Raw genomic sequence first — 24,137 nt, forward strand, 5'->3', positions numbered from 1 at the left:
AACCAAGACAGTATGAATCCTGCCTTGGGTGCAAAGACAGCTGGGTGATCTTGACCCAGTCATTTTCTCTCAGCCCTAGAAAGGAGGCAATAACAAACCACTTCTAAAAACCATGCCAAGAAATGGATAAATAGAAGAAATATATAGACACATACACACATGTGTGCACGCAAACACACACAAAGTTTGCAGGAGAAAGCTGTGTGCTAAAAATAAAATGCCAGAATCAATTCCAGAGGTTTGGAATCTGTCCTTGGCATGCTGAGGATCTTTTATGATGAGCTGAGCAAACTAAAGCACTATTCTGAAATAAGATAGGATTGCCTCCCTAGGCTGGATAGGAATAGTACACCCTGTAACATAAGCAGCAGTAGGTTTTACACAAACCTAAACATATTATGTTATATTAAAAATATACTGCTCAAAAAAATAAAGGGAGCACTCAAAGAACACATCCTAGATCTGACTGAATGAAATATTCTCATTGAATACTTTGCTGTGTACAAAGTTGAATGTGCACAACAGCATGTGAAATTGATTGTCAGTGTTGCTTCCTAAGTGGACAGTTTTATTTCACAGAAGTTTGATTTACTTGGAGTTATATTGTGTTGTTTAAGTGTTCCATTTATTTTTTTGAGCAGTGTATTTTAAGTTATAGGAGAAATTCACTACAGTATATTTTTCTTGCATCAACATTCCAGCTGGCTATCAACCTGTACTACTATTTAGGGGAAAACACAATACATAATTGCCTCTAAATAACATCTAATTTGTTTTGGGCAAAAGGGGAAAAAAAGCAATAATGAGACCCATTTATTTTATTTCCAAATCGGGAGGTTAGGACCATCCTAGAAGTTCTCCATCTTTTTGAACGGCCTTCATTTAGAAATCCATGGGTGCTCCATCACTGGAGACCTTTAAGAAGAGACTAGTCCAAGGGTAGGCAAAATTGGCTCTTCTATGTCTTGTGGACTTCAACTCCCAGAATCCCTGAGCCAATCGTGCTACCTCAAGAATTTTGGGAGTTGAAGTCCACATGTCATAAAAGAGCCAACTTTGCCTATTCCTGGCACTGGTCCGAAATAGTAGAGGTTGAGCAGGGGGCTGGACTAGAAGATCTCCAAGGTCCCTTCTAACTCTGTTCTAATTCTAACGCCCACGAGAGCCTTCCTCAAGCGAACGTGGGATTTGAATGGAACGCCGGAGCTCCGCGCGCCCACCCGCAACCGGGAGCCCCTCCAGGCTAGGCGAAGGCGAGCCCCCGCGGACCGAAAACACGCGAACCGGTCCCTTCGTGACTGGAAGCGCCGCCCGCGCTTTTTCCCCTCCGCGCCGCTCCGCCCCTGCCACAGTGTCAGCCGCCAGGGAGAGCCGCGCAGGCGCCGGACCTTCGGCGGAGAAGGACTGGAGGATGGGCCGCCCGGCGCCGCTCTTGCTGTTGTTGCTCCTCTGCCTTTTCTGGGGCGCCTGGGAGCGCCTTCCGGGGGCCGAGGCCGTCCGAAAGCGAGGACCCACCGTGACCGCTAAGGTGACTATCGCCCTGAAGCGAAGAACCAGAGTACAGGAGGGATGAGAGATCCCTCCCCTTCCCTCTTCCCCACCCGCTGCAGAGGCTGAAAAGTTAACTTTTGGGAGCTTAACGCTTTTCCTGCCGTGCGTTGTTGCTACGCCTCGAGGCGGTTTTTCTCGCCTGCCTGGTTTCTTCCTCCCCACCCAGACCCGTTTTTTCCTCATTCATAATCTGTAGAGTTTGATAGCGTCGTCTGCAAACCCCCGCTTGAATTGCAGAAACCTGGACGGAACCAGGCAGTGTCCCCCCCCCCCTCGAATGCAGTATCAAACCTTATGAACTCTCTCAAAGCTTTCTTTCCGCTGTGCATTCAAGATGGACAGGGGTTTATATGGATTTATATGTGTAGGGGTGTAGGTATATATAGGTATGTCTGAATAGAGCATGTCTATGTAGTGTGTTGTGTAGGTGTGAGCGTTTTGAGAGAGGCAACAGAATTTCACTTTTAATGGGTGCCGGGTGCCCACATTAAAGAACGGCGATAAAAGTGATCTTACCTGCACCAATTTTTCCCCTCTGCTCTGCCAGTAATGGGCCCCCACGGGGTGTGTGTGGTACAGTGGAGGTAGTAAGTTTAGAAACAGAAACACAGAAGATTGATGGCAGAAAAAGACCTCATGGTCCATCTAGTCTGCCCTTATGCTATTTCCTGTATGTTATCTTAGGATGGATATATGTTTATCCCAGGCATGTTTATTCAATATTGGCCTGGGCAAAGTACCCCCTTTTGCCTTTCCGCGCCCAGACACTCTGGGAGACAACCTTGCACCAGGTATATGGCAGGCAGCGTGAGGGAGTCACCACAGCGAAGTGGTTTATTCCCTCTCCAAGCGCCCAAAGAAAAATGCTCCGTTTGCTTGGGGCTGCCAAAACCTCCTTAAGCGGCACTGAAAGGCTCGTCTGGCAGCCCAGAAAAGCCCGAAATGGTTGGGATTAAAGGGGGAATGACAGTTGAAGTGTCCTGGGGTCATGTGTTCAGCTTCTGCAAACTTCTGACAAGCAATATCAATGGGGAATCCAGATTCACTCAACAACCAGGTTTAACTTAACAAATGCAAAGATTTACTTAACTGTGGCAAAAATAATCATAAAACAGGGCAAACTCACTTAACAAATGTTTCACTTAGCAACATAAATTTTGGGTTCAGTTGTGGTCATAACTCGAGGACCACCTGTACTCTGTTCTTGTAACAGTCACATAATTTTGTAGTTTGCCAGGTTTTCTTTGTTTTCTCTTACATAAAACAGAATAAGGATTATTTTGAATTTATTATGCTTTCCTCCCTGTCGGAACCAAATTATCTTTTTTTTCTTAACAGTTCCTGCATACCTTTGGTACCTGGGCTATTTCTGCATACTGGAATGACAGTATAGATGTGTCCAAAAATGGTATAGCTGACCAGGCCAGTGGAGCAGAGTGAGAAGGACTGTGCTAAGATAACACCTTCCTGCTTCATTCCAGAGTGTGTTCTCCATCTCACTAACCTATAGGATGGACTGTTTATGTACACAGGTCTACTGATCTTCCTTTTACTAGGGCTAGAATGGGAAATTGGCAAACCTCTTGCTAATTTCACACATACTTCCAAATAATATCTATTGCAAGGGAAGGACAGTTGGCAGGAACAAGCTATGGCAATCAGTACCCAAAGTAACCCACGGAGTACTCAAAATAACTTTACCCCAAAAGTAATAAATGGAGTCATCTGATGCTTGTTGTTAGCAGGAACAGCAAAAAGAACTATAGACACTGATTCGTGTCAGAACCACTAATAGACAGTTGGTGTAACATCTTTTGCCCAGTTTAATTCAATCTTCCATGCAGAAAGAGCTATTTCCAAAACAAAGGTCTACAACTTGGCCAGTAAGAGCTGGAAAGAGTAGAGTCCAAAATTTTGTCATAATCTGTTTTATTAATGATATGTTGTAGAATGTTCATACATAAAGACTTACATCCAGAGAAAACACACCTTTAAACCCAAAATAGCTAAAAATAAATGTTGGCAACATCTGTAGTATTTTGCAGTTAGTAGATATAGAGAATGAGCTTCAGCATATTCTAGAGGCATTGAAGTATTGTTCCACTGAAATTATACTAATGAGGGCAGGCTTTACATTGCTTCAGTAATGGGTGATATAAGACACTTGAAGTCAGTAGTGAGGATCCTGTGTGAATATGTTTGTGGATGAAAGAAGGAAGAATCAGGTTTCTATAGTTAGGGGAAGATGCCATTACTGTTAGATACATATTGATCTGTGAAAGCATCAATCTTCTGAAGGCATGTAGCAGTTGGACTGTGGCCTTACAGTTGAATTTGGGTTAAAGTTTGTAGAGTTTCTTGGGGCAATACAACCTTGAAAACTGACTGGAAGATTTATCCCTTAAATAGACACCTCTTAAAATTTAAACAAGGCAATATAATTATGAATGTATGAAAAGTAGTAGAGAAGAAAAATGGTAAATGTAAGGTCAACAATTTTAAATTTACTTGTCTCCTATTATTCTTTCAGTATTTATGTGTGTATATGAACAGAACCCACACCAAGATTTATCAATATAATTTGTGTGTTAACATTGTTTAGTGAGACCTCATAAGAAGGCGAGAGGAAAAAGATCTTTGTTTTCAAATTATTTCTTAAGCTGTTAAGAACAAGAATCAAGAAAAAATCTTGTGCAGCCCAAAAAATATATATAGATGGGTAAGGATTTTCTCAACCTTACAGATTAAAAAAAAAGGTTTTTCTTAAAATTTGATTGTTATGAAAGAATAGTTTCCCTTCAATTTGTTTTTACTTTATGAAATGTCATGGTATGACATGAAAAGTATCTTTGATCCTGCAAGGATTGTAGAATTATTACCTACTTCTCTAGAAATATATAGTATTTGAAAAAAAAACCCATTTGCAATGAAGCAAGGTAATATTAGCTATTTTTCTCTTAGCTGATCTTGCCTTGCATTTTAGTAGATTGGTTAGAGCACGGGTGTCAAACTTGTGGCATAACATTGCTGTCATGCGATATTTCATGACGTTTTTCCCTTCATGGAGCTGGAATGGGCGTGCCTACACAAGATGCATCTGGCCCACAGGCTGCCAGTTTGACACCTCTGACTAGAGTATGAAAGAAGTACCAAAAAGAATACACAAATACAGTGGTATCTCTACCTAAGAATGCCTCTACTTAAGAACTTTTCTAGAAAAGAACCGGGTGTTCAAGATATTTTGCCTCTTCTTAAGAACCATTTTCTACTTAAGAACCCGAGCCTGGAAAAATTTCCCAGGAAATTTGAAAGTAGCATGAAGGCCTGGCCAGTTTCCTGCCATTCCCCCTTTAATCCCAACCATCTCTGGTTTTTCTGGGCTGCCAGAGCAGCCTTTCAGTGCCGCTTAAGGAGGTTTTGGCAGTCCAGAGCGAAGAAAGCATTTTCCTTTCTCTGAGTGCTTGGAGAGGGACTAAACCACTTCGCTGTGGTGTCTCCCTCATGCTGCCTGCCATACACCTGGTGCAAGGTTGCCTCCCAGAGCGTCTGGGCGCGGAAAGGCAAAAGCGGGTACTTCGCCCAGGCCAAATCAACTTGGCTTCAGCCAAACCAAGGAGTCACCACAGTGAAGGAAAGGTGCCAGCTACAAAGTGAGCGAGAGGAGAACCCTTCAGCATGGGAATAAATAGGAAGCAGATAGCAGCAGCAAGCAGCAGCCTTTTGGTCGCCCGCCTGGGTTTCTCTCTCTGGCGCAGTGTATGGCAGCTTCGCACCAGGTTTATGGGAGGCCCGTGCTCCTCCCTGCCTCCTCAGAGTCCCTCTTTTTTTTTAAGCCTTAAAGTTTTGAATTGTTTTGATTCCCCATCTCATCTTCTTCCTTCAGCAGCCGCCTGCCCTCCTCGTCCTCCTCCCATCCAAATTCTGAGCTTTTATTTCTTTCCTAATGGATTTGCACACATTATTTCCTTTTACATTGATTCCTATGGGAAAAATTGCTTCTACTTACAAACTTTTCTATTTAAGAACCTGGTCTCAGAACGAATTAAGTTCTTAAGTAGAGGTACCACTATATTTGTTCCTGTTTACCTGTAATCACGAAGCCAGTAACAATGTTTTACTGCTTGGTGTGACCATTTTGTGACACAATGCTGTTGAATTAATTATTCAGAAAAATTAAACCAGTGGTTTTCTGAATTAAAAAGGAAATTACACAAACATAATGCAAGCAATCCCGAGTCACTTAATTGAGTTGGGATGCTACAGAAATAGAATAAATATACTTTTGTTGTCATTAACAAATCTTGGTAAAGAGGACTGAAGTAGCACTTTCTTTTTATATCTAAATATTTATATTCTCAAATATTGAGGCACTTAATTAGACCATTGGGAAATGGTTTTATTCCATGTAGAAATATGGGATATCGCTATGCCTTGGTTATTTAGCTGGAGCAAGAAAGAACAAAAGCCAGGTGTGTTCTAACATTTGACAATCTGCAGAACTTGGGGGGATTTGTAATTCCCTTACTATGTAGAGGTAGACACTATAATAAATAGCACTCTTCAATAGATATCAGATCAGGACCAATTGATGAGGAATCCCGATTTTTCTTGAAATAGACATTTAAAAGAAAAGCATAAAAATGATTGATGTATTTATGCATCCTTCTAATATCACTCAATACCTGTTTTGCAGCATATGCAGATAATGTAATCATATAACCATCTGTGCTTCCAAACTCAAGAGCCCCTACCTTTAACCCCAGGTTCTAATTCTGGAATCCTGAAATCTGGATCATTTCTTTGCTTTGCCAGCCCTCCCTCCTATTCTTCTTTCCTAACATATTTATGAAAGAGAGCTTTGGACAGACATTATGAGATCATAGCCCAGTGGAAACTGTGATCTTAAGAAGATTGTCATTCTGGTATCAATTAACAAAGCTCATCCATCATGGCTTAATATTCTTTTGTGTATTGCTTTCGAGCCAATGGACAGTTAGTGAAGCTTGAATCTTAATTTTATACATATTTTAAAACACAGCCAGTCTCATCCTCCAAGTGACTCTGGGCAGTTTGCAAACAGAATCCATAAAACTACAAAAGAGACATACAGTAATTAAAAGCTAAATTAAAACAAAGTGAAGATGAACAGATGAAAAACAGTCAAGTTAAAAAATGGCAAGAGTGCCTTTCAGCCTCCCAGGAGTGAGTCCCCATGACGCCTGCCTCCGATCCTTATCGAATTGGCAGAGCCAAGTCTTCATGCTGTTCCAGAAGATCTAAAGAATGAGTGCCAACCGCACTTCTGGGGGCAAGATATTGCATTAAGGAGGGGCAGTGGCAGAGACCCCACTAGTAAAAATTCTTTAATTCATATGGTCCCTAAATACTCCTGTCTGATGGCATACACTGGGACAAGACAATCCCTTAGGTAACTTCTCAGCTTTCACCAGGACCATGATGTGTAGCAGGGGTAGGTTCTAACTTACCTCGCTGCCGTTTCTCTTTTTCCTGTGCTGCGTGGGCACGCACACGCATGCACAGTGCCGAAAAATAAAATAAAAATAAAAGCCAAAAACAAGATAGTGTTGCAGTTCCGGAAACCCGGCTTCTGCACATGGTCAGAAGAAAAAATAAATTCAAAAAAAGAGTTGGTGATGCCCATGGATCAGCACTGACCGAACCGGTTCTGTAACGTCATCGTGATATCACCAGCAGGTTGCTACTGGTTCTAGCAAACAGGTCTGAACCCATCCCCAATGTGTAGGGAAGGCAGGCAGTTTTGAGAAATTGGGAAGCATATGTATTCACTAGGTAACAGCATGTTTTTTATTGACATTTTAATTTTTTTTTTAAAGAGAAAGCTTATAGTGTTTTTCCTCTCTAAATCATAACAGTTAAGTAGTTGTGTATTAAGTGAAAAATCATTACCATTTAATACAGGTAGTTCTCAACTTACAACAGTTTCTTTCAAAGGTACACCAGCATTGAAAAAAGTGACATGACTATTTTTCACCCTTGGTCATGTGATCAGAATTTGGATGCTTGGCAATTGGTTCACATTTATGAGAATTGCAATGACCTGGTGTCATATGATCAGCTTTTGCAAACTTCTGACAAAGTCAATGGGGAAGCCAGAGTTATTTAACATCAGTTGTTACTAACAGCTGAAATGATTCACTTACCAACTGTAGCAAGAAAGATAGTCAGACTCACTTAACAAATGTCTCACTTAACAGTATAAATTTTGGGTTAAATTGTGATCATTAATAACTGCAATAACTGAATATTGCGTTCTTTAATACCATAGTGAACTCGGATAGTTTGACTATTGATACTATTGAACCAAAATGGAACCACTGAGAACGATTGAAAAATAGCAACTTTTGATACAAATGAAGTTTGAAAAAGTTTGTTCAACTCTGTTGAGTATATAAACCCAATACCCCTTTACTAGTCAAATGCAGCCCAATGAGAGCTGAACATTCCGAATAAACGCATAGTTTTGAATCTTGATTAGAAACTTTAAAAATAATAAAGGGAAGGATTTACAGCTTAGAGTATTGTGAAGCGTGGCTAAATATTGAGGAATATTTATGTTAGGGAGTGAGGAATTGTTACATTTGGCTCTATGGCTTACTTGCAGATATATTTCTTAACTTGTAAACTACCTGATACAGCCCTGAGATTCTAATATAGGAAAGTTATAAAAGTATAAGCCTTGGTTTCCATAGTTAGTGGTGTAAAACAAGTGTAGTTAATATTTCTCTACATTCAAAAATAGGTAGCGTGAGACTGATAAAGTGGGTATTTCCATCTCCGTGCTATAAATATAGTCCAGAAAAGTGGGAGAAAACATTGAGAAATGATTGGTCAAGAGGCTTTTTCCTGCTCAAAGATCTTGTTAGAAAAATTCCTTCTACAACTTGAAAAGCCCATCACAACTGTTTATCTTCTAGTTAGCTAATTAATAGCCTAGCCTAATGATAATATATCATATTGACACTGATTCCTTTTTCCACTTTCAAACATTTCCAGGTTTTCTTCGATATACAGATTGGTGATAGAAATGCTGGCAGAATTGTAATTGGCTTGTTTGGAAAAGTAGTACCCAAGACAACAGAAAACTTCCTTAAACTTGCAACTGGAGAGGTAAGAGCTTTTTAAAAAAGCTTTGTTTTTATATTTAAGATAAAAGAAATACTGCATATGTACTTACTAGTAATAATTTTACCACATGTCCTTATTTACCTAATGTCAATAGTGACTGATTCATTATTTCCTATTATTTTCCATTATTTTGATAAGCAAAAGTTCAAGTTTTCAGTTTCAGTTTAATGTTGATGTCTTGAAGATCTTCCTCCAGCCCTGGCTGGTTTCAGTGGGTGTAGGTATGGCTATCACTGATAGGATTTTCTCACACACACACCCCGCTCATTTAAATTAAATGAACACACACACAATAGTTGTCTTGTTAAATATTTAATTGCATCCATTGTTAATTGTATTAATTTTACTGAACTGCAACTGTGTCATTTTAAATTTTAGAAAGGATTTGGTTATAAAGGAAGCAAATTTCATCGCGTAATCAAGGATTTTATGATCCAAGGTGGTGACTTTACAGCTGGAGATGGTACTGGAGGTAACACTACTTTCTTTAGAGAATATTCATGTTGCAAGGTTTAAATACTAGAAGGTGTGCCTTGGCTCTTTTAGCCCCTGCCGTTGGACCATCCTTCAGTGATTAGACTGGCCTCAACTTTATTGGCCTGTCATGAAGCTTTAAAAACCTTCACTGACAATTATTATGGCACTTCTCTTGGTTGCTGTATATGTTTATTTTTGAGTTTTAATTGTTTTAGCATTGTTTGCTATGAGAGTTACTTGATTGAGATGGAAGATTACAGAAATTAAATATAAATAAATGAATAAACAAGCCACATTAAAGCTATTTATTTATTTATTTATTTATTTATTTATTTATTTATTTGATTTTTATGCCGCCCTTCTCCTTAGACTCAGGGTGGCTTACAACATGTTAGCAATAGCACTTTTTTAACAGGGCTAGGCTATATCATATCACATGTACCATTGTTAAACAATATATATATATATATATATATATATATATATATATATATATATATATATATATATATATATATATAAAAACATTATTCTTTAACACTAAAAAGGTTGAACTGTGCACCATATATGATGTGATGTACAGATTGAAACAAATATCCACACAGATTTCTGTTCATACTTTTTCTTACTTTTAAACGTTTGCATGGCAGCAACTTCCCTTAAACTAGTCTGACTCTATACCCTTGAAGATATTTTGCATAGCTCTACCAGCGAGTGTCCTGTATTGTAAAACTTTCTAAACAATGCTTTTGTAAACTTACTTCTGATGAAAACCATTATTTTGTTATCTAGGAAGAAGCATCTATGGAGATCGGTTTCCTGATGAAAACTTCAAGCTGAAACACTATGGCATTGGTTGGGTCAGCATGGCTAATTCTGGACCAGACACTAATGGCTCCCAGTTCTTCATTGCTGTAACAAAGCCTGGCTGGTTAGATGGAAAACATGTAGTATTTGGAAAAGTCATTGATGGAATGGTAGGTGAAATCTGCAATACTTTTATTTATTAGAAATATTGTTCTGAGTGTACATTTCTTTGGTTCTAAAAGTGTATCAGTTGCATACTTCCAGGGAAAGGTTAATGAGGCTTAGAAAAAGCATTCTCTTATTGATGGAATAAGAGCTGTGCAATTATCTAGCTGATGAGAATTACCTTTTGTTTTATTTTTAGCATCAAGCAAGAATTTTTTTACCCTTGTTCACTTTGCAAAATACAGTGGTACCTCGAGATACGAGTTTAATTCGTTCCGGACCTGGGCTTTTAAGTCGAGCAGCTCTTATCTCGAACGACTTTTCCCCATAGGAATTAATGTAAATAATTTTAATTGGTTCCAGCCCTCAAAAAACTCACAAAGTTAGTCTAAATTATGCAGAAAGACATGTTTTTAATGAAGAAATGTACATGTACATATAAATGAATAATGAAGTTTCTTTCACTTAACTTGTAAACTTTCTTAAACTTTTAAATTTACATATGTTCAACTTCTCTGCCACCCAATCCTGTAGGACAGAGGTCCCCAACCCTTTTTGCACCAGGGACCGGCTTTAAGCGATCAAGAGAGGAATGGGTGAATGAATGGACGGAGAGTGGGAAGGAAGGAAAGAGGGAAGGGACAGGAACAGAGGAAGGAAGCAAGGAAACTTATGAAAGGGGAGAGTAAGAGAGGAATGAGTGAAGGGAGGGAGGGAGGGAAGAAGGTGGGAAGGAGAAAGAAAAGAAGAAATAGAGGAAGGGAAGGTAAAAGAGAAAGAAAAAGAGCAAGAAAGAAAGAAAGAAAGAAAGAAAGGGGGAAGGGACAGGAACAGAGGAAGGAAGCAAGGAAACTTATGAAAGGGGAGAGTAAGAGGAATGAGTGAAAGGAGGGAGGGAGGGAAGAAGGTGGGAAGGAGAAAGAAAAGAAGAAATAGAGGAAGGGAAGGTAAAAGAGAGAAAGAAAAAGAGCAAGAAAGAAAGCTGCAAGGCCCCCCCCCGAGCCCCCCAGGCCGGCTGCAACCTTTTAAAACGCGCGCCGCTTCGCAGCTGTCTCCTGAAGCCGAACGCGGAAGTTAGCGTTTGGCTTCAGGAGACAGCTCCTTGGCGCTTGTATCTCGAATTTGGGCTTGTAAGTAGAACAAAAATATCTCTCCCCTCCCAGCTCTTATCTCGAGTTGCTCTTAAGTAGAGCAGCTCTTATGTCGGGGTTCCACTGTATAAGGAGGGGTTTTAATTTTGTTATTTGTCAATACGGTTGTGGAGAGTTCATATTCTTTTGATGTTTAGCAGTTTTACACAATTACAGCAAAGAAGACAGCTTTCTCTCACATTAAGTTTCTTCTTGAAGGCAAGCCGTACCTTTACATCTGATCATAGCTGTGATGCGAAGTTGATTTTTTGACTGAAAGGCCATTTATGTAAACAACTTTCAAATGAGCACTTCTTGTAAAGGAGTTGTTTTATTTTTCTTTTCTACTCCTTTTCCTTCTATGTACTTTGCTAGAGAAATCACTAGGACAGAGAAATAGATTGCATCCATGGTGATGAGCATGTAAAACCACAAAATTTAGACTACAGCACGTGTCTTATTTGTTGTGTGTTTTGTACCTGTTTTTTTCTTTTCATCAAAAGCCATTCTCTCTTTAGTCCGTAGTACATGATATTGAACTTCAGGCAACAGATGACTATGACCAGCCTCTTCAGGACTGTGTGATCATTAACAGTGGAAAAATAGATGTGAAAGAACCTTTTGTGGTTGAAGTAGATGATTGGAAAAGTTGACAGAAATAGGAGCAACTGAACTGCAATCACGTCTGGTTAACACTATGTGAGGCTTCTATCAGAAAATACATTGCTGAGACTATATAACTTGACCTTGCAGGTAACAGAAAATACCTGGGCATTAAATGAAGAAATGCTATGATATTGCCTTTCTAGGGTAAAACATTTCATAGTGGTGATTTAAAGATTGATACAGAGATATCTTTACAGTATACACTACAAATGTTTATAGCCCCTAGTTCTTTGTTTATTAGTATCTATCATATGAATATTTTTAATGCCTTTACCTAGTAATTTTAATCATTTAAACAAAACCCTCCTTATTCAACTTGCATTTGAACAAAACATTTCGACAAAAGAATATGAACTCTTATTCAACTTGCACTTCTATGGTGCATATTGTGTGTATTTCTTAATTTATGAATCTGAAAAAAGACAAGGAAGAAATTACTATATAATTGAATAAATTACTGGCATAACAATACCTTGCATCATACTTTCAACAATACATACAGTATATATCATTTATTAAAAGACTTCACTTCCAACTTTGAATTTGAATTTTGAATTTGTCAAAATGCAAAATATGTCATTTTTATAGTCTGTTTTCTCCAAAATAAGACATTCACTGATAATAAGCCCAATTGGGCTTTTGAGTGCAAGGTAATAAGGCCAAGTGCTTATTTCAGGTTTCAAAAAATATAAGATAGGTCTTATTTTTGGCAAAAGACAGTAGTTACATATTATTTTTATAATTGTATCATTTAAATCTTGTTTTTTTTACTTTGTGTACAAATATTAAACCACTGGTGAAAACCATCTGTTTTAAAGCAATTCTCTATTTTTCATGCATAGTTTTTATCCAGACCAATTAGTTTTAAAATATGTAAATTTCCTATACCTAACACAATGGTAATAATGTACAGGGAGACAACAGTATCATTTATTGTCATCAGTTATTTATTTTCTATCTTTCTGCCCATATTTGCTACAGCTAACAATAAAAAGAAAAACATGAACACATCACTCACTATTAAACCAATTCAAAGTGAAAACGCTTGACCATAAAAGTCCAGACTTATTTCAAGACAATGGAAAAATGTTGGGGCTGAATGAAACCGGAAATTGAATTTTGTTCAGCATTGGAGAAAGTTCTCTCCTGGGTGACAGGCAAACGGACTTCAAAAATGAAGGTATTTTTAAGAAGTCTCTTCTTGACAGGTTCACAGTATTTGGATCCAAGGCAGGAAAGCTGCTTTGAAGAGGATGTGAATGTACTCTCTGCACCTGCTGTTGCCTCTTTGAGCAATATTATCTACTGCTTGATAAGGTTTGACAGTATAGCTGACAAAGAAGATGGAAAATTCCCAATGGCATTCAGGAAGTCATTTTAACATTGGTTAAAGTTTATACCAGAGGCCAACCTAAAGCTGCCCAGGGAATGATCTGCCAGGACAGATAGGAAAACACCTTTGACTGCAAATGTATTTGAAGAGCATAACTAGAACATGCTCTGCTGTGCCAAGTACCCATTGGCATACAGTTATAATTGTTATGGTAGACATGAATCCCCCATGTTGAGCATATGTATGTTACAGCTCTATCCTCAATATTATCCAGCTATGGCACCTTTACTCAAAACTGACAAAATAATAGATGGACTTATGACCAACAAGTAAGTATTTTTACACACATTCATTATTTCACTGTGGTTAGCTATAATTTTGAATTTCACATGTTGAGAAACAATGTTCATTTGCACAGTTAATAGGATAGACAAACTTTTGGGAATGAGGTCAAAATGGGCAGATTTTTACCAAACATTTGGGTGGAAGCATCATTTTAATTTTTTTCTGGACCTGATAATGGTTTCTTACTTTAAAATTATGTTAATACATACAGTATTTGTATAGTTTTCAGTACATTTTTTAATGTGCTTCCATCCCAAATCTTTGGGTAACTGCTCAATTTTAGCAGATTAAATTAGGGGAAGTTCCAGGAGCTGCAACAGGATAGCCAAGTTGAACTGCCTGTGGACTGGTTAATTATTTTTATTAATCATGTTCATTATTATTTCTATTACAAAAGGTGAAAAATCAACAAAAAAAATTAAAATGACATTCAACATACGCTAATAAAAGCATTGCAGCCCAGTTTATGACATAAATTAAAACAACCAAACTGTTAGCATTATACCAGTGGTAAAATTCAGAGGTTTTCCCTACAGGTTCTGTGGGCATAGCTTGGTGGGGAGTATGTGACTGAGTGGGTGTGGCCAACTTTAAAAAAAACCTTTCAAAGCATTTTTTTAAAAGTTAAAAATGCTTTTAAAACAGTGGTTCCCAACCTTTCTAATGCCATGACACTTTAATACAGGTCCTCATGTTGTAATGACCAATAACCATGCCTAACACCAATTCTCCCAACAGAGCTTTAAGCTGATTGGCAGCAAGGTCAGAGGGACACCCCCACTGTAAATGCATAATTGGTTGGATTGTAAAAAAATGTTCCAAGGTGCTAAAATAGAAGCTTTAGTTTCTAACACCATAGGAAATTTGTATTTTCACAGGCGACCCTGTGAAACGGTCATTTGACCCCCAAAGGGTCCCGACCCCCAGGTTGAGAACCATTGTTTTAAAAGTTTTTTTAAAAGTTATGATGATTATCTGTGACAATCAGCTGTGCCTGCAATCATAAGAACATTTTTTAGAATTTTGTAAAAAGCATTTTTAAACTACCCATTTGCCAGAACTGGTAGTGAAAAATGCTTTTAAAAAGTTTATTTTTAAAAAGGTTCTGAGATTCGCACAGCTCATCTGATTTTCACAGCTGATCATCAACCTTTTTTTGGCTTTTAAAATCATTTTAAACTAACTATTCACTGGAACAAGTAGTAAAAAATGCTTTTTAAAAAAGATTCCAATGATCAGCTGTGACAATCAGCTGTGCCATGCGATAGTTGGAATCTTTTTTTTTAAAGAGAAAAAAAACTTTTTTAAAGCATTTTTTTTCTACCAGTTCGGGCGAACTGGCCCAAACCGGTAGCATTTCACCCCGACATATACCCATCCCTGTTGCTAAAATAATACTTACATGATATAACATCAGAAATACTGATACAGTGAGCTTATTATTGCATCTCCAGTTTTGGTAGTTATTTTTTAACATTTACATTTTTTAGTCATGCATGCTATATTTTATGTATCCGCTGCCAGCAGTGGATTCAATGCTGAGACAAAAGAATTAGAATAATGATTTATCATAGACATAAAAATTATAAATACATGATGAAAGTTAGTGTAATTTTGCATTTTGTCAGCTGTTTTAAAGTTTAAGCATTTAGAGTTTAACATGCAGGTTCAACCTAGTGACGTTTTCCCCCCCATTCATAATCCTGAAAAGCAGCAATTTTTAGTGATACAGTTAAAAAAAATCCCAAAAGTTCCATCTTCGAACAAAAAAGCCTCCAGAAAACCTTGCATCAAGGAACACAACTTGAATGTACTCTGATTATTTTCTGTCGAAATCCATTTTCTACCTGGGTTGTAGGTGAGAATAAAACAATCCATGGAGAATGCCTTCAATAACTACATTTGGAAAGTCATCTGGGGGAAAAAAGAGAGAAGAAAAACTGCTTTCTTACATATGTCAATACAATATAAATGTTTTTGTAGAACCTAACAAGGCAAAGCCTGGTATAATTTAGGATATTGCATCACCACCCTGTTTATCTGTGCTCAGAATTTGTTATTAGTAATGCTGTTTCAGCAGGAACCCACTTTAGTGTAGCACTGGGCATTGCTTGAATGCACTGCCAGATTTGCAGCTTATTGATTTAAAGGGATGTTCTAATACTTAATGCTGCTAGGCTCCAGCTCTTTATCTGAATCTTTTCTCACAAGGAAGATGGATTACACTGGCAATTCAATTTCTAACAAAATCTCAATACACTTGAAGGAATTCCAAGATTTCTACTGGGAATAGTCTGCGGCAGTTTTTCCACTATAGTTTACAGCACAGTTTTGTCCAAGTTGACTGGAAGAGGCTTAATACTGTCTCACAAACATCTCTAGAGCAGAGAAACAACAAAGTTTTTAGGTTTTTTTCCTTTAAAAAAAAAAGGGTTCTTAAGAACTTTTGGAAGAAGTCCTAGAAATAAATTAAGCAAAGTAAATCACTACATCAGATATAGGAATTAAAAAAACTATTAAGGAAAATTTCAGTTAAAAAAAAAAGTGACTGAGATAATATTTTTCAACGCATGTATACATTCTTAATTTTTATGGCTAGAATGAAGAAATGCCCCCTATATTTAATATTAGTCCAACATTCAGTTGTTCATTGTCTTCTGCATTTTAAATCCAATGACATGAATTAAATTTAGTAAGGTCTTGCCTGAAATTAATGCTACCATTCCATTCACTAATACTAAATATTTTTCAAGGTAAAATTTTTTAAATTGTTAAATGGTGGCTTGAAGAGTAATTTCTAATTTCTTCACTTCTGGACTGGAAAGTAAAAGTATAAATATGGCTTTTAGAAAGCAAAGAAAGTTGGCTTTATTGTACCAAAATTTTCATACTGTACTAGTGTTTTGTTTTCTGTTTAGTGTAATCTTAACTTTACAAAAAGCACTCAAAATAGCGTAATTTGATAAGGGCAGTGATTTTAGATGAGCCAAGGAATCAATTATTTCATGCTAATAATTCCAATTTCTATTTCTTTTCCAAAACCCCTTTTCTGTGGGCTTAACTTTCCACAGTTAACAGTAACTGGTAAGATTAATTTAACCAAAGAAACTATTACAAAAGTGAATAATTAAATACCCTTTCCTTTGTACTATATCCCAGCCCATATCAATCACAACAGCAAGTACATTTCATACCTTAAAGAGGAAGGGAGTTTAAGACTTAGTTTGAACATAAGCTGTATTCGAGATATCTGATTTTGCTCACGACACTGTCTAAAATAATAATATTAGTGGATATTGGGAATATTTTTTTTGGGGGGGGGGAGGAAGAACTAGCAAAGGTTATGTGAAACATCATAAGCTAAAATAAAAAGACAACACAGATAAGAACACAAAAAAGATTTTTCATCCAACTATTTGCTGTTATAATCCTTATCAAAATATTAGCAGTACTACAAGATCCCATTCCATTTGAAATTCACTTCCAAGAGCTTTGCTATTGATGTAGGAGAGAGCCAAGATAACAATATCTTTTTAATTTTTATTTTTAGGAGGGTTGTCTGCAATTTTTTTTTTCATTTTTCAGCAATTACTTTAAACAGCATTAAAATAACTCCTGATGTATCGCCAAATTATTCGAATTTGAGCTCCACATACATTTATAACAATGTGGTTTTTGTGGTATGGGGCAGATCAGTAAAGAGCTGTTAATAGATGACAGGTCTGATTACCATTGGCTGTAGGCAAGACATATGGATCCCTTAGGAACAGCAACACAGGCTGGTGGGACAGTTTGCTGTAAAGGTCAAGAACAGGAATATCAGCATCTAGGGACTCTAAACCAAACACATTACAAACTATCTTTGATAAAGTAAGGCAGTAGAACTGGTTAGGGATACAGCTTATATATATAAATCAGTTTTATGGGAAAGGAAAAAAAATCAATCATCAAGGAATAATGCTTACATATAGAAGATGTAGACCTATAATACGAAGAATAGGTATGTATTTACTCAGAACCTAATCCAGCTGAGTCCAGAGAAGTTTAATTTCTCACAAGAGGACCAATGACTGGTACTAAAACTGGTTCGGTTGTTACACAGCTTGCCTGGAAATAATCTCAGGATAAAGCAAGTAGTTCAAGATTGCAGTTGTCAGCAACTTCAATTCCTTTTTTTTCTTAAGGCTTCAATATTAATTTATTTCAGATGCTAGACCTTGTGTGAATTTAAGACACTTAAAGAAAGTATCATAATTTTCCTTCTCAGCTGTTTCATAAAATATGTAAATAAAGAAGAAAAACCTGTAACTGTGGGCAGGAAAATGGTACCAAAACCTCATTTAACTGCATGTAAATTTAATTTCTAGGCATCAAAACAAGAATTGCTATAACAGTAAACAGTGTATAGGGAAGTCTAAGATTTTTCTGGTTCAGAAATACCAACAGAAAAAATATGGAAAAAGGAAATCTAAATGTAATGCAAAACTGTTAAATCACATAAGATAAAGAAACTGCGAGATAAGAGCCAATGAGGTTATAACACATAAATCCTCTTTAAAATACCCTGCTAGGCTCCCTTTCAAAATTAACTGGGAATGAGTACTTTTAACCATGCAATGTTAAATGTCTGATTAACTTCAATATAAGCAGTTTAAGATAATTTTCAATTCAAAAGAACAATACAAAATAGTGCTTCCTAAAATCTTTGTCTGCATACTGCTTCTTGTTAAAATGGGGAAGGAAACGGTATGCGTTCATATCTGTTGCAATGCACAGATGTTTTCTTAATTATCTTTCATTAATTATATAATACAGTGGTACCTCTACTTATGAATTTAATTCGTTCCGTGACAGGGTTCTTAAATAGAAAAGTTTGTAAGAAGAAACTATTTTTCCCATAGGAATCAATGTAAAAGCAAAGAATGCGTGCAATTGGGGAAACCACAAGGAGGATGGAGGCCCTGTTTCCACCCAGGAGATTCCTAGAGAGGTCCCATGGAGGCTTCTCCCTGCCTTTTCCGGCCCTGTTTCCTTCCTGTGAGGGGGGGGGGAAGAGACACTCTGGCCCCTCCTTCCTTTTTTCCTCCAGGAGCAGTTACAGTTTCAGAGGCTTGGGTTTGTAAGTGGAAAATGGTTTGTGTGAAGAGGCAGAAAAATCTTGGACGCCCGGTTTGTATCTAGAAAAGTTCATAAGTATAGGTGTTTGTAGGTAGAAGTACCACTGTACGTATAAAAAGGCTATAATAACCTACATCTTACCTTGATTCTTCAGACTCTGTTTCTTCAAAAGAACTGGAATATAATTCGTTAAAATATTAGAATTTAAAATATATATTCCACAAAAGGAATGGCAAAAACTTTAACTCTTTAAAACAGGTTTTAGCACAGCCTTATACCTTTTTGTAGCCAGCTGTCCAAGGGTGTCCAAAATCCACTTTAAAAGGGGCTCAATTGCATGTTACAACTGCCATCTGAACTTTTATGATCCTTTCCCTACAGACATCTCAGCAGCTATTCAAATTATTTTTAAATTATTCTAATGAACATTTTTTAAAAATAACTTCTAATTTAAAGCGAACTGTTTTCCATTTTTATGATAGTGACTATTTAACCCTGCACACCCAATTTCTTTAGTGTCATTTCAGAGGTCACATATGTTCAAACGTCCCAAAGGAATTTTTAATACGTACAATAAAATTGTATTTTTCCCAAAGAATATAGACATGCATAAGCTCATTTTATTAAATAAATCAGAGCTTTCTAAAGAAGGGACCTGCATTGTCAGCAAAGGTTCTAAACCTGGAGCAATTACTGAATCACGCTAATGCAAAATTATACCAAATACTTAGATATGAAATCAAATTCTTTGTCTCAGCGTGATAATGTCAAAACACATTAAATAAGAATTTCCTTGTTTTATATGCAAAATAGAATCAGTAAAGAATTCCTTGAACATTTTTAAGTGCCGAATTTAAGGAAATAATCTGATATTTTGAGACAAATTGTGAATTAAATTTTAATTAATAAATGGAAATTGGAATTGTATAGGTATTGTATTTTGTTGCATTTTGAACTGTTTGGATAAAATTCTTACCCACAACTTTCTGCTTTTGGGAGAGAAGGAAAATGACGAACGTTGAGAAAATCAAGAAACATCTTGGGAAGTTCTTCATTTTCGAAAACAATACTCTATAATAAAATAATAAAAATAAAAATAATGCAGTTAGTCTAACTTGATCATATCCAGTAGTCATTTTTCTAGTGGAATCTGAAAGACACTCGTCCATCACATCAGCTAGGGAAAATCTTTTGATTATCTGGGAGTTTAGCTGGCTTCATTAATGAAAGATTTAGTGTGTCTTAACAAGGACAGGGAAGTGTTTGATTTGATAGATCACCATACAACACACAGATTCATCTCAAACAACTTGACTTACTGCAAGATCACCGGTCCAAGTGACAATGCAAAGTTCAATGGAGATTAAGTCCATATATTTCAAAAGAAATAATTGATGATATAACGCATAATCATTTTATAAGGAAGCAATTAGTAATATATTTAAACCTGTCTATAATGGTTAAATACTCATTTATCAAACATTTTCTAACAGATTTCTAATTTGGGAATGTTACATTCAAAAGTTATCCTTTCTTACTACGGTATTATTAACAAGGCCACAATGAGAAAAAATACTCTAGAAAAAATACACAATCTGATTGACAGGTTTGAGTTAAGATTCTGATAGGCAAAAAAAAATCAGCTCAACTTAATTCAAGGACTGCAAATAGACAATAGAAAAAAGGCCTGGCATAAAGAAGATATTGAAAAGACAGGGAAAAAAGCCTTTTATTAGGGGGATCAGACCAAGTTTATATGTTTGACTGTTTCCACAAAATATATGTACAGTATTTACTAGATTTATATCCTGCCTTCTCTTCAGAAGTTCAAAATGGCAGTTACAACATTCCTTTCTCCCATCCCTCCCCCCCCCCCCCGCCCAGCAATCTTATAAGAAAGATTGCCCAGTGAAAAACAGTTGGCCCAGTCATTCAGTGACTTTCCATCACTAAGAAGGAACTTCATGCTGGATCTCTGATTATAATCCAGCATTTTAATCACAGCAGCAAGTTTGTCTATAGTAGCTAAATACTCATTTATCAAAATACTCATTTATCATTTATCTGTTTTAAGATCCATGCAAGTTATTTCCCTCCCCAAAAATATTACAATTTTTTAAAATAAAAAAACAAATGATTTTTAAAAATATTTTACAAGTTCACAGAAAGGAAATCATATAATGAAAAATATTTATCCTGAAACATATTATATTGATTTTGGATGGGAAAACAAAGTCAAGAGCAATAGTAGTGAAGTAGTAGAAGGCAGTCTTGATCAATGCAGTTAAATTATACTGCTGCTTATAGGATAAGCGCCTTGTAGGGCTGGCTGAAAAGTTCATTTGCTTACACTGCCTGTAATAGGTTGTAACTCTATTACAAAGATCCATAACACTATTATTTGGTTGGGTGTCACAACAAAAAAAAGTGAAGAAAATATGCCCAGAATAGAAAATATACTTCAATTCAGTATGTTTTGCTTTGTAATGTCTTAACACTTGTGTAGATCTAAATCCAATTTCTTTTTTTAAAAAACAAGACCAGGTAATTGTATCAAAATGATGAATTGGAAAGAAAAGTATTTTTTAGAGTATAAGATCCACCTGAGTATAAGATGAACCTTAGATTTGGGGGAGGAAAATAGGGAAAAGAATCTGCTTACCAGATATTCATCTGGTTAGCATTCTTAATCTGGTCAGATTCAGCAAATTATTTGGTTAGGGCTTTTAAAAAACCTTATTCAGACAGTGTAACAATGAAAGAGCTTGCAAGCCAGTAAGAGCTGAGAACATCATTAGCACCTGGTCGCAAAGAATAACAATATAAAAGCTTGCAAGCCAGGAAGAGTTGGGAATATTGTTAGCACCTGGTTCAGGCTGGGAAAAACATTTGGATCAAAGTTAGAGCAATGGAAAAAAACTGAAAAAGACTTAGGGTTTGAAAAACATTCTTTGCAAAGAGTAACAATGAAAGAACCTGCAAGGTAAGAGTTGGAAAGACCGTTAGCACCTAGTTACGGTTGGGGGGAAAAAGCTTTGAAAAAAGTTACATTCAGAGTATAAGATGCACCTGAAATGTCAGCCTCGTTTAGGGAGGAAAACTTATACTCCGAAAAATACGGTATATATTTTTCCCCAACCTGAAATCTTCCAGATCTATTGGGTATACAGTTCCTTTCCCATTGGCCAATCTGATGCTAATCTGGTAGGTTTGCCAAAGAAAAGTAAAATTTCAAAAGCCAGCATACAATTTTGAAATATTTTTCCATGATTACCATCCGTTCCCAGTCTTGTTCTTAAAATACACACTGAATTGCTCCAGATTGTTGGCTTGATGGCTTCTTCCAAGCCAGCAGGTATTGGTAGGCTGAGTTGCATCTCATATTATATGCTGACCACCCTAGCTTAAACTCTTACTTTCTGGTATTTAGAAAGCCTTTCAGTTCACCTTTACATGAGAATTCTACATTAAATGTCTTTTTAATTTGCATTTTGTAAAATCAGCACTCTACTGCTACAAAATTCATCTTGCTTTGCATTTTAGTTATTCACAGAAGGAGGGGTAATGGGGGATGTAAGTTAAAGGATATGTGAACTGAATAACAATACAGACTGTTAACCCAAGTAAAACAAAGTCCTAATAGTCACTAATCTAGGTATTGAGAGAAAATATTGAAAAAGCTCTGCAGGCAATTAAATACACTTTTAGTACAGTGAGAGAAAAGCTTTTCTTTGTAGGTCATTTAAATCTATTGGAGTGTATCTGGGCTACAAAGTCACTATTAATATCTTTTTATTGGCTGGCTTCAAAGCTAAACCTAAATTGTACTTCAACATTCTATGAATGGACTTGAAGCTTGTGAACTTTCCTTTCTTGTCTTCCAAAGGTGGCTTAAAAGCATCAAGCAGGTGGCACGCAGAGCCATATCTGCTGGCACGTGAGCCGTTGCCTAGCTCAGCTCTAACATGCATGTGTGTGCTGAACAGCTGATTTTTGGCTCGCACAGAGGCTTTGCGAGGGTGTTTTTGGCTTCTAGAAAGCCTTTAAGGGGATGGGGCAGGGCATTTTTACCCTCCCTCAAATCCATGGAAGCCTTTGGAGCCTGGAGAGGGCGAAACACGACTCTACTGGGCCCACCAGAAGTTGGGAAACAGGCCATTTCCAGCCTCCAGAGAGCCTCTTGGGGAAGGGGAGCGGTTTTTGCCCTTCCCAGGCATTGAATTATGGGTATGGACACTCGCGCATCCAGGATAGCTCTTTCGGCACCTGAGGGAAAAAAAGGTTCACCATCACTGGTATAGCCTATAGATCCATGGTTAAAGTTTATGGTAACTCAGGGCAGGGAAAGGGAGATCGTGACATGCCAAGGGTCATACCAAGAAGATTCAGGAATAAATAATTATACAAGACCAGGAGCAAAATTAAATTGATGAAATATAATTGAACTAAATAAATAAAATGAACACGATTGCTACCTATGTATATTAATAATGACTTTTTAATTTTATATTCAAAGATGTGATTTTGCAGCTGCAGTAGGAGGACTAGGGAAGCTATGATGAAACCTTTAAAGAGCTGTAGGATTTGAAAGTTTGGAATACAGTGGTACCTCGTGATGCGAACCCCTCGTCATACGAACTTTCCAAGATACGAACCCGGGGTTCGGAAATTTTTTGCCTCTTCTTCTGAACTTTTTCCATCTTACGAACCCGCCGCCCAAACGCCAAACCCAGAAGTTCAGCAAAAGTTCGGGTTCGGGTGGCCGCCGAAAAGCCCTGCTGCCCAGCTGTCGCCTTTTGAAACAGCCGGGGGGGCTTCTCGGCATCCTCCCGAACCCAAACGCCAAACCCGAACTTTTGCCGAACTTCCGGGTTCGGTGTTCGGGAGGCCTCTGAGAAGCCCCGCCGCCCGGCTGTCGCCTTTTGAAACAGCTGGGGGGCTTCTCGGCGTTCTCCTGAACGCCGAACCCGGAAGTTCGGCAAAAGTTCGGTTCCGGCGTTCATGTTCAGGAGAACACTGAGAAGCCCCACTGCCCGGCTGTCAGCTTTGCAAAAGAGCCGCGGAGCTGTTGTCCGGTCGGGAGGCTCAAATGGAGGTGGCGAATCCCAATAGGGAATTCCATGGGCGGAGCTTTGACGTCACGGAGATGTCCTTCCTGGCCGGCCGAAACGTGGACTCCAGGAAGGACGTCTTGTGGCTGGCCTCCCACCTGTTCTACTACTTGTAACCCCGGGCCTACCACTAATTCATAAACACTATCTGTATCAGAGTCCTCAAGTTCATCATCATCCTCCAACTGACCAGGAGTATGTACAACAATTCCTAATATTGGTTCCTCATCTTATTTTCTTCACAACAATAATGTTATTAGTTGAGTT

The 24,137-nt window shown here is 37.5% G+C and overlaps 2 protein-coding genes across 4 annotated transcripts in view; one reads left to right on the top strand and one right to left on the bottom strand.

Annotated features, from left to right (window-relative positions):
- Positions 1-1,068: 1,068 nt before the first annotated feature.
- Positions 1,069-12,784, top strand: PPIC (peptidylprolyl isomerase C). The gene is made up of 5 exons (XM_070742858.1): positions 1,069-1,528; positions 8,587-8,700; positions 9,097-9,190; positions 9,988-10,172; positions 11,816-12,784. Exons 1-5 carry the CDS (start codon positions 1,193-1,195, stop codon positions 11,948-11,950), a joined length of 864 nt encoding a protein of 287 aa, XP_070598959.1. The 5' UTR covers positions 1,069-1,192; the 3' UTR covers positions 11,951-12,784.
- Positions 12,785-12,887: 103 nt separating this feature from the next.
- Positions 12,888-24,137, bottom strand: part of SNX24 (sorting nexin 24) — a 77,826-nt gene continuing 66,576 nt past the window's right edge. For all 3 annotated transcript variants that reach the window (XM_070742860.1, XM_070742861.1, XM_070742859.1), the window contains 4 exons: positions 19,736-19,830; positions 18,901-18,933; positions 17,372-17,436; positions 12,888-15,555 (listed from right to left, as the gene is read on the bottom strand). In XM_070742860.1, coding sequence (XP_070598961.1) covers positions 15,485-15,555; positions 17,372-17,436; positions 18,901-18,933; positions 19,736-19,830 — 264 coding nt within the window. In that variant the 3' untranslated portion in view covers positions 12,888-15,484. The remainder of the gene's footprint in view (positions 15,556-17,371; positions 17,437-18,900; positions 18,934-19,735; positions 19,831-24,137) is intronic.

The sequence above is a fragment of the Erythrolamprus reginae genome, chromosome 2 (genome assembly GCF_031021105.1).
Source record: "Erythrolamprus reginae isolate rEryReg1 chromosome 2, rEryReg1.hap1, whole genome shotgun sequence".
NCBI classification, from domain to species: Eukaryota; Metazoa; Chordata; class Lepidosauria; order Squamata; family Dipsadidae; genus Erythrolamprus; species Erythrolamprus reginae.

Coding starts and splice junctions, on each gene's coding strand:
- PPIC (XM_070742858.1), top strand. CDS start 1,193: ATGGAACGCCGGAGCTCCGCGCGCCCACCCGCAACCGGGAGCCCCTCC. Junction 8,701..9,096: donor TTAAACTTGCAACTGGAGAG/GTAAGAGCTTTT, acceptor TTTAAATTTTAG/AAAGGATTTGGTTATAAAGG. Junction 10,173..11,815: donor GAAAAGTCATTGATGGAATG/GTAGGTGAAATC, acceptor TTCTCTCTTTAG/TCCGTAGTACATGATATTGA.